The 9277-nt window shown below is 45.9% G+C and overlaps 2 protein-coding genes across 3 annotated transcripts; one reads left to right on the forward strand and one right to left on the reverse strand.

Moving 5' to 3' along the window:
- The first annotated feature begins 879 nt into the window (after positions 1-879).
- Positions 880-4605, forward strand: LOC125525113 (Tetratricopeptide repeat (TPR)-like superfamily protein). 2 transcript variants are annotated; one of them, XM_087533813.1, is made up of 3 exons: positions 880-2451; positions 3751-4151; positions 4502-4605. In XM_087533813.1, exon 1 carries the CDS (start codon positions 956-958, stop codon positions 2219-2221), a length of 1266 nt encoding a protein of 421 aa, XP_087389939.1. In that variant the 5' UTR covers positions 880-955; the 3' UTR covers positions 2222-2451; positions 3751-4151; positions 4502-4605. The 2 variants fall into 2 exon arrangements, with proteins under 2 accessions (XP_087389939.1, XP_048546096.1); XM_048690139.2 differs by lacking the exon at positions 4502-4605 and having other exon boundaries at positions 3751-4468.
- LOC125525114 (putative glucomannan 4-beta-mannosyltransferase 9) lies at positions 2459-6785 on the reverse strand. Its single transcript, XM_048690140.2, has 9 exons — positions 6417-6785; positions 6133-6231; positions 4812-5064; positions 4602-4712; positions 3929-4065; positions 3712-3825; positions 3428-3627; positions 3130-3324; positions 2459-3058 (listed from the first exon to the last, which is right to left on the reverse strand). Exons 1-9 carry the CDS (start codon positions 6693-6695, stop codon positions 2899-2901), a joined length of 1548 nt encoding a protein of 515 aa, XP_048546097.1. The 5' UTR covers positions 6696-6785; the 3' UTR covers positions 2459-2898.
- Between the last annotated feature and the right edge of the window lie 2492 nt (positions 6786-9277).

Here is a 9277-nt window from a genome sequence, read left to right on the forward strand (position 1 = left end):
ATCTCGTTACCGGCAAGTCTATTTACTCGTTCTGTAATGCATCATCCCGCAACTAACTCATTAGTTACAATGCTTGCAAGGCTTATAGTGATGTGCATTACCAAGAGGGCCCAGAGATACCTCTCCGACAATCGGAGTGACAAATCATAATCTCGAAATACGCCAACTCAACAAGTACCTTCGGAGACACCTGTAGAGCACCTTTATAATCACCCAGTTACGTTGTGATGTTTTGGTAGCACACAAAGTGTTCCTCCGGTAAACGGGAGTTGCATAATCCCATAGTCATGGGAACATGTATAAGTCATGAAGAAAGCAATAGCAACATACTAAACGATCAAGTGCTAAGCTAACGGAATGGGTCAAGTCAATCACATCATTCTCCTAATGATGTGATCCCATTAATCAAATGATAACTCATGTTTATGGTTAGGAAACTTAACCATCTTTGATTAACGAGCTAGTCAAGTAGAGGCATACTAGTGACATTATGTTTGTCTATGTATTCACACATGTATTATGTTTCCGATTAATACAATTCTAGCATGAATAATAAGCATTTATCATGAAATAAGGAAATAAATAATAACTTTATTATTGCCTCTTGGGCATATTTCCTTCACCCTGCGCCGCATCCACTCCACAAATTTCCCTCCATATGTGTAATATGTTTGATGTTTTATGAAAAATTTACGGTGCGACGAGCGCTCCGGCCGAACAGATCCTGTAAACACGTCCCTTGTTATACATATTTTATGGAACGCGTGGTTGCAGGATCTGCTAGAGATGCCCTAACTATCTACTACAGAACTACATACTGATATGCAAGCCCTTGTTTTTATCTTTGAAACAAGGAAGGTTTCCGTTGGAATTCAGAACAACAACATGCTTCTGAGAAACTAAAACATGCTACGGTTAATTCCCCTGTTCTGACCCTGCCTGATTTCCCTAGGCCATGGACTCGAGTAGCCTAGCGCGAAAGCTGAGGTCGCTGTGCATCGCGGGGGAGCTCTCTCGTGCCGTGAGCCTCCTCCACCGGAGCGCCGTGTTCGCCGTCTCGAGCGCCTACGCTCTTCTGCTGCAAGAGTGCGTGAACCGGAGGGACGCGAGGCTCGGCAAGAGGATCCACGCGCGCATGGTCTCCACCGGCTTCAGATGCAGCGACTACATGGCCACCAAGCTGCTGATATTTTATTCCAAGATCGGGGAGCTCGGCGTCGCCCGGAACCTGTTCGACGGAATGCCGCGCAGGGACGTCGTGGCGTGGAACGCGATGATATCCGGGTGCACGCGCGGGCGGGAGGAGGCGCAGGCGGTGGACATGTTCGGCCTGGTGCGGGCTGAGGGGCTGAGGCCGGACCAGTTCACGTTCGCGTCGGTGCTCTGCGCGTGCGCCAGGATGGCCGCGCTGGACCACGGCCGGCGCGTGCACGGCGTCATGGTCAAGTCCGCCGTCGCCGCCGTCAACGTGTTCGCCAACAGCGCGCTCGTCGACATGTACCTCAAGTGCAGCAGCGCCGAGGACGCGCGCCGGGCGTTCGCGGCCGCGCCGGAGCGGAACGTCACCATGTGGACCGCGCTCATCTCCGGGCACGGCCAGCACGGCCACGTGCGCGAGGCGCTGGCGCTCTTCGGCGAGATGACGCGCGACGGGTTCCGGCCGAACGACGTGACGTTCCTCGCTGTGCTCTCGGCCTGCGCGCACGGCGGGCTCGTCGATGAGGGTCTGATGCACTTCTCGTCCATACCGTCGGACTACGGGCTCACCCCGAAGGGCGCGCACTACGCGGCGGTGGTCGACATGCTCGCTAGGGTCGGCAGGCTCCGCGAAGCCTACGAGCTTGTCAAGAACCTGCCGGACTGCCAGGAGCACTCGGTGGTCTGGGGCGCGCTGCTGGGCGCCTGCAGGAAGCACGGCGACGTGGGGCTGGTCGAGCTTGCCGCGCAGCGCTTCTTTCGGCTGCAGCCGGGGAATGCCGGCAAGTACGTCGTCCTCGCGAACACGTACGCTGCCTGCGACATGTGGGACAGCGTGGCCGGTATGCACGAGTCCATGAAGTCGCTGGGCATTCGGAAGGACCCTGCTTGGAGCGCCGTCGAAGTCCAGGGGAAGAAGCACGTCTTCCTTGCCAGAGACACATACCACGACGAGAGTTGGGAGATATATGAAGCCTGCAATGCCTTGGCCCGCTCGATCAACGAGCACTCCTTGCGAGTGTGAGCTATGGTGGAAAGGATCGGCAATCGCTGCTGGTCGGAGATGTTCATAAATCCTTGCGATTTGTTGAGTGACGATGCTGGCCTTGTCGTTTGTCGCAATTCAGCTGTATCCATGGACTGACAGGCAGTACCGGCAGTACCATCTGAAGGGGATGTTTCTGAATGATACAGCACAGTCGGTCGTTCGGAAAGAGATAGAACAGCTGGTTTCTCTGGAAGCAACAAACTCAGGTCAGCTAGTGCCATACTAACTCTGTTTCCAACAACAGTTGCCTGAATGAAACTTTCCCAAATGTTTATTGCGCTTAACGTCGACAAGATATAAATTATGGGTAAAAACTGGAGATAAACAAGTAGATCATCCTTATAGTATTTCAGGTGGGCAAAGTTGAGGCACCAGACACTATTTCCTCCTCTTCCCATAACAAACCGTGCCTGCTAAGACTGAATGAACAAACTCCCTTATGTTATTCTTTTCGGACAAATGATTAAACCTCAGCAATCTACTGCGGTAATGCAGAGGCTCTAACAAGCCTTCTTGATCATCACCTAAGTAATGTGCTTCACAGCACATGCCTACCAGCTAAAACAAACCTACATATCTATCTATGTCTTCTCTTCCAGTGCTGTTACACTGAATCTTTCGGGACAACATTACACCATGAATGGAGAGCATTATCAGTTGGGGACAAGTGTCCCAACAAAACCCACACCGACGACAAAGAAAGCGATGGATTGCATGAAGAGAAAGACATAGTAATATCTTTTGCCAAACAAAAGGTCATAACTTCCACAAAAGAATATATAGGCTGCAACACCAAGCTCCAAAAGCTGCAACCTGATTCCATATTAAAGTTTAGGTACGAGAGTTGAGAGATGCACATGAGAAAACCAATTATGATAATGTACCTTTCTCTTATCCGCATTCGCAGCTTCTTGGTAACTTTGCTTTGTACTTTCATCTTCAGAATATCACCAAGCTTTTCTGTCACCACCCACTCATTCACCCTCCCTAGCTCCAGTAGACCGCTGAAGGTCGCCTTTGTTCTATGCAATGACATGACATTCTCAAACAGTACCCAAAAGATAACCAAGTGAAAAGACCTGCATCAATTGATGATTTCTCATGTTAATACACATGTGTCGAAGTTAGGAGGTTTAGGTTCATCACCTTTTAAACAAATTGCATAGATGAGATGATTGGTACCTTGGAGTCCCAACAGCATTGAGAAGGGTGATAACGGTTGGAATGTAGAAGTAACCCCACCTTGGTATCTCAACCTCAGGAACAAAAACTGTGGCTGGGATAACAAGGCAGTAAAACACAGACGTCAAAATGTGCCCGATTATCTTGCGCACGAGAAAGAAGTTGTAGATGACGTAGATTTTCTTCCAAAGCGTCACTTTCTGCATCAAGATCAATATAGCTTGTTAGCAATAAATTTTATCTGTAACAGAAATTTCAAAATATACTAGCTTGGTGCAAGTGACCTGATTTTTGACAATCTCCATCAACATTTTCCTGAACAGATTTGCAGGCCCGCACGACCATCTATGTTGCTGGTACCGAAATGCCTTGAACGTACTTGGGAGCTCACTTTTAACCTGAAACAACATTTACAAGTTCAGCACATGGTTCATACAAGGAGTGCAAAGTGATGCAGTGGTTTTCTTGCATGAAACTGATAGGTTACTGGTGCATATTTACCCTGAGATCACCAAGGTACACAAACTTCCATCCCTTGAGGCTTGCTCGGACAGCCAGGTCCATGTCTTCGACCGTGGTTCGGTCCTTCCAGCCACCTGCCTCATTCAGAGCAGATATGCGCCACACACCAGCGGTTCCTGTTAAACAAGTATTTTGCATGTTAAGAAGACGGATCAGGTGATGCAAAGTGTGACTGCTGGCTGCTGCTAAAATCCATGTTCAAGTATGTACTACTATCTGTTAGTTAGTCCAGGAAAATATATATGGGGAATTTGATCCTTCAGTTGTGTTATCTCTATCAACCTTTGTGTTTTTTCTGTATCTTTTTCCGGGTTAGACCTAGAGCTGCCTAACATCAAAATCGTTAGCGCAATTGATTATCTGCCTAATGGTAACTCTGATCATGTTGCAACCTATGCTTGTTCTAGTAATACTATTGTGTCCCTTGGTTTCCTAGTATTGTTTCGTGGAAGAGCTGACACAGAAGGCAAATGGTACACTGATGCAATTGCATACGATTTTCTGACAGTGTGATTTGATGCCATGTTTGCCTTTTCCTATTTATGTACACAGGAAAAAGAGACAGAAGCTTATAATTGGTCAAAAGGAAACACAGAGGCCTCACAAATGTAAATGGTGACATTCATATATTGCGAGATCAAAAGTTTATTACCATTGAAGCCAAAGAAGGCATAAGCTGAGGAACCCACTTCTTGCTCCACCTTGAAGTGATAGTCCAAGGACATCTCCTGCATCCTTGTCATCAAGCACTCATTTGCATTCACTGCTCACTCACACAGAATCAGCAGCAGCAAGAGAAATGTCAGCACCATGCAGTACAGAATTTCGGCCAAAACAAGAAGGGATGCCCGAGATGATGTACCGAATACCCAGCGGGCCTGGACGAGGGCGATCTCGGGGTTGTGGACGAGGAAGGGCATGGCGCGGCTCAGGTAATCCGGCTCGGGCTGGAAGTCGGCGTCGAAGATGACCACATAGTCGCAGTCCTTGACGTAGCCGTGCTTCATGCCTTCCTTGAGCGCGCCGGCCTTGTACCCGCGCCGGTTGTCCCGGATCTCGTACTTGATGTTTACACCCTTGTTCGCCCACCGATGGCACTCCGCCTGCACCAGCTCCTGCACCGTGGTATACGCGATCACGAAATGAAAACATCAGGATCCGTGCATAACTGCATATAGTATATGCATGCAGTTCACGTTAATGGCCGTATGTACCAATTGTAATAAAAGAATTAAAGAAACAACAATGGGTGAGCATGTGCATGTTATGCGCTCTTTTCGCACACTTCCTGTCATAAGAAAATGCTAGGTTTTCCGTGTCTCCCGGCGGATAGGGCCTCAGGAAGACGAGATGGCGGCAGCTCCTTGAAGATAGAATCAGGTTCTCATCGCCCAGTCTCTATACTGATGATGCGTCTAGCATCGTCGGGGGCAGTGGCGATTCTACCAGGGGGGCTTCAATAGGCTGAAGCCTACCCTCCAAAAATCCTATTTCAACTAAATGTACTATACTTGCCATTTATATCAAGGTGTTTTACATCCAATAATTGCAATGCATTGCTAATTAGACCTAGGAACTTGCTTTGAGCCTACCCTTCATTTCCGTGCTAGATTCGCCACTGGTCGGGGGGCATGTGGAGGTGTATCTCCGGCGGATCTGTTCTTGATGGATTTGCTCAGATCTTGTCGTTGTTCGTCTATGTTCGTCTGTCTTCAGGTTGGATCCTTCCGATCTGCGCTACTCTTCAACCACAGCGGTTGCTGTTCTGATCCGTTGGTCCTATGACGCCTTAGCATGATGCTTCCCGACTGTCTAGTACAACAAGTTTTGCCTGGCTCCAGCGAGGGAGGGGCGATGACGACAGCGCGCCTTCGGCTTGCTTCAGTGCTTGTAGTCGTCGCTAGATTGTATACGGATCTGGATGTAATTTTTATTATTTCTAGTGTTCGTTGTACTGCCACGATTGAAGATGAACAGATGAAAAAATTTAAAAAAAAAATTCAACAAACAACCGCACGTGTACTGATATATGCTAAGTGCGTATATACATGCGTGTGCTTCTTTTTCTGAAGAAACCACGGTAAATGAAAAGTCTGAACTACCTCAATCTTATGGATACTGGAAATGTGCTGGAAGTTGGAGAAAATGCTTATGGTTTGTGCGCGTATGCCTATGCGGTTTACCTTGATGGCGGGGTCCGTGGAGTCGTCCAGCACCTGGATGACGATCCGATCCGACGGCCAGGACAGCCCGCACGCCGCCCCGATCGACTTCTTGTAAACCTGCGAGTCAACCATACAAAAAAAGTAAGTAGAACTCCTACAATTTTTATCGGAGGGCGGCATTACAGCGAAAGATTTTGCCAGCAAATGGCAGATTGTCAGCAGCCAATACAGTAAAATCCGTACAGCGACGTGGTTTCGTGCTCTCTCTTTCCTCTAGGCTGTGGAGCGTAGACAGTGCTCACCTCGCGTTCGTTGTACATGGGGATCTGGACGAGGACCATGGGATAGGCGGCGTTGCCGAGCTCGGGGTCGTCGTTGCGGAGGGGCTCCCACCGCCACTGCCGCTCGGGGCGGCGGCCGATCAGCCTCATCGCCACGATGACGACGGCCATGTACACCTTCTCCACGAACAGGATCACGCACATGGCGAGGCAGACCATCACGGACGCGCGCAGCAGCGGCGCGATGACCGGGCCGCGGACCTGCTTCCACACCACCGCAATCTGCTCCGCCGCCTCCATAGCAGCACGCACGTTAGCAGACGAGAGGCGAGTAAACTAGCAGCGACAAGAATGGGGCGTGGCTGCTCCTGCGTGGAGCTGGGATGTGTCTGTCCTGTCAGTGTGGTGCTGGTGGTGGGAGCAAAGGCGAGGGTATAAAAGGAGGGAGAGAAGCGAGAGGGACGGCGGCGATGACGTCGGGTAGGGGTGGCTTTTTTTGCTCGATTTATGGCGTATAAAAGATAGAGATTGGAGATCTCCAAATACTCCATATCACCAATTTGATTGCGCTGACTGCTGCTGATATTTGTCCGTGGTTGTTGTAGTTACTTATATATGGCGCAGTAACATTTTGCATGATATAGATGGTATATTGTTCTACTTTACTTTTTGTATTTTGTGTAAAATTCGCTGTTTATTCATTAGCTGATTTTACGAGGCTATATTGGTTGTGGCATTTCGTGGACGATATGGTCAATTTACCAGTTGATATTTTGCGTGATATGGTGAATTTAATGATTACTTTTACTTGTAGATCCAAAATCAGTCTAATTAGGCCTAGATTGTATGAGCGATTGTATTTGTTGTACACATGGATAGAGGAGGATGTGCATGTCAATAAACCCAATTAATGGCATGGTTCAATTTGTCTTACTCCCTCCGTCACAGTTTAGAAGGCATAGTTAAATTTGCGTGCGTTTCCATAATAGACAAGGTTTAGGGCGCATTGCATTTATTTCTAGTAGCTAATTAGTACTCCGATATACTATTTCTATATGCATGCGTAGTGTGAATGCTATTTCTTAGGCCATCTCACAACCAATAGATAACCACCTAGGTCCCAGAGAATTTACAAGCGCGCCTACTAAACCGTGACGGAGGGAGTACCAAAACTTGAGACCTTGTACCCTCAACTTTTTTGATAGGACTCGTCCAATTGCACGGATAAACGATTTCGGCGCGCGAAAGAAGTCTTGCGTGGGAAAACATAATAGGACATGTTTTACAGAGTGCGGCGTTGCAGAGGCCGGGCTCCATTGAGCCCGTTTTGCCAAAAATAATAATTCAAAATATACTTAAAAGTTTCAAAAAATATCAATTTTTTTTATACAAATACATATGCATGTTTGTCAAGTAGGTAAAAAGTTTCATCATGTAATTCAGTTATTTGTGTGCTACACAAAAAGATAAATATCTGACATAAAAACAACAAAGATATAGCCTATATTAATCTGTGTATTTATCTTTTTCATATACACTACATGAAAACATATATGTTCATGAAATTTCATATGTGTATAATACAAATACACATGTATGTATAGACTTTTTTTCAGATTTTTTCAATGTGTGAAAATAGTATTTTCGCTGAAAAAAAATAAAGAGCTATGTGGAGCTCGGTCTCTGCAATGCTTTTTCGATGTTTTACAGGATTACTTATAGCTGCGAACAAATAGTGATGTGCGGGCTTCAAATGTGGAAGAACTCTCCCCCAGGTGGCTCTTGACTTTGGCCGCTTTTGAGCAATATATTCAGGTGGGAGAACTCTCCGCCCGGTGATTCCTCAAAAAAAAGTGATGTCTGGACTTCAAATGTGGAATTTCTAACAACACAAGTTTCTTACATGGTAATGTATCAAACCATGATATCGTGATAGCCCAAATTTTATGTTGTGTGAAAAAAAATTGTGGTACTTTGAATTTTACATGTCCACATGTTTGATGATCCTTTGATCCTATGTCTAGATCAAACTACAAACAACTCCCTGGTTGCTTCCATGTCTTATGCTATTGGATCCAGTTTTGTGGTCTAATTGTGTCATTCAGAAGTTTGTGTGAGTAATTGTATTATTTGATGTATGTGCATGTGCATTCACCTAATACTTGATAAGACATGATATAGTTGATATTGGTGAGCACTCAATTAACAAATGTTTAGTATCACGAGGTTTTAACGTCTTAGTATCTTTTAAGATATGCATTGTGAAGGTTTCTGTTTCTTGTATGTTAAATGTGTTTGGTATGCCATGTAACAATAAATATGTTGGCACTGGCTTATTATTTTGTATCTTTTATTTAGTAATTATTAAATGATAAAAATATAATCAATAAATATTCTATGATATGTAAATATGATATATGTTGGTATATCGATCTCGTTATCAATATCCTCATGAACTTTCGTATTTCAAACGTGTCTATATGTTTTCCACTATTGATGAAATAAGGGCTGATATGCTATTAATGTGTTACCATGTTTTTGCATGTGTACTTTGCTAGGTGTTGTGTGGTGGAAGTGAGGTGCTCGATGCCGATGAATGTCAGCTCTATGTGAGTTCTCATTGCTGCAAAATTATTGGCATGGGCAGAAATGCTAGACTGGTTAACTGGGGTAGGGGTTTGATCTATGTCTAGATGTGTCCTGACATGTGTGTTCAATCAACATCAAATCTATGCAAAGGGATCTAATGGATACACATTGTCAATTTCGCTTATTTGAAAACTTAAAATACCCCTAAAGTTTAAAATCTTTGTTTGGTACCTCTCCCATGGGGTTATCATGACTAATGACAACCTGACAAAGCATAACTAGAAGGATAGAGC

This window comes from Triticum urartu, chromosome 7A, assembly GCF_056163025.1.
Source record: "Triticum urartu cultivar PI428250 chromosome 7A, HENAU_Tu73, whole genome shotgun sequence".
Lineage (NCBI taxonomy): Eukaryota > Viridiplantae > Streptophyta > Magnoliopsida > Poales > Poaceae > Triticum > Triticum urartu.

Excerpts from the sequence above, each read along its gene's own strand:
- LOC125525113 (XM_087533813.1), top strand. The coding sequence starts at position 956 with ATGGACTCGAGTAGCCTAGCGCGAAAGCTGAGGTCGCTGTGCATCGCG.
- LOC125525114 (XM_048690140.2), bottom strand. The coding sequence starts at position 6,695 with ATGGAGGCGGCGGAGCAGATTGCGGTGGTGTGGAAGCAGGTCCGCGGC. Across the intron at positions 4,713-4,811 it reads CCAGGCCCGCTGGGTATTCG|TGAATGCAAATGAGTGCTTG; the intron begins GTACATCATCTC and ends GTGAGTGAGCAG. Across the intron at positions 3,628-3,711 it reads TGGAGATTGTCAAAAATCAG|AAAGTGACGCTTTGGAAGAA; the intron begins GTCACTTGCACC and ends ATCTTGATGCAG.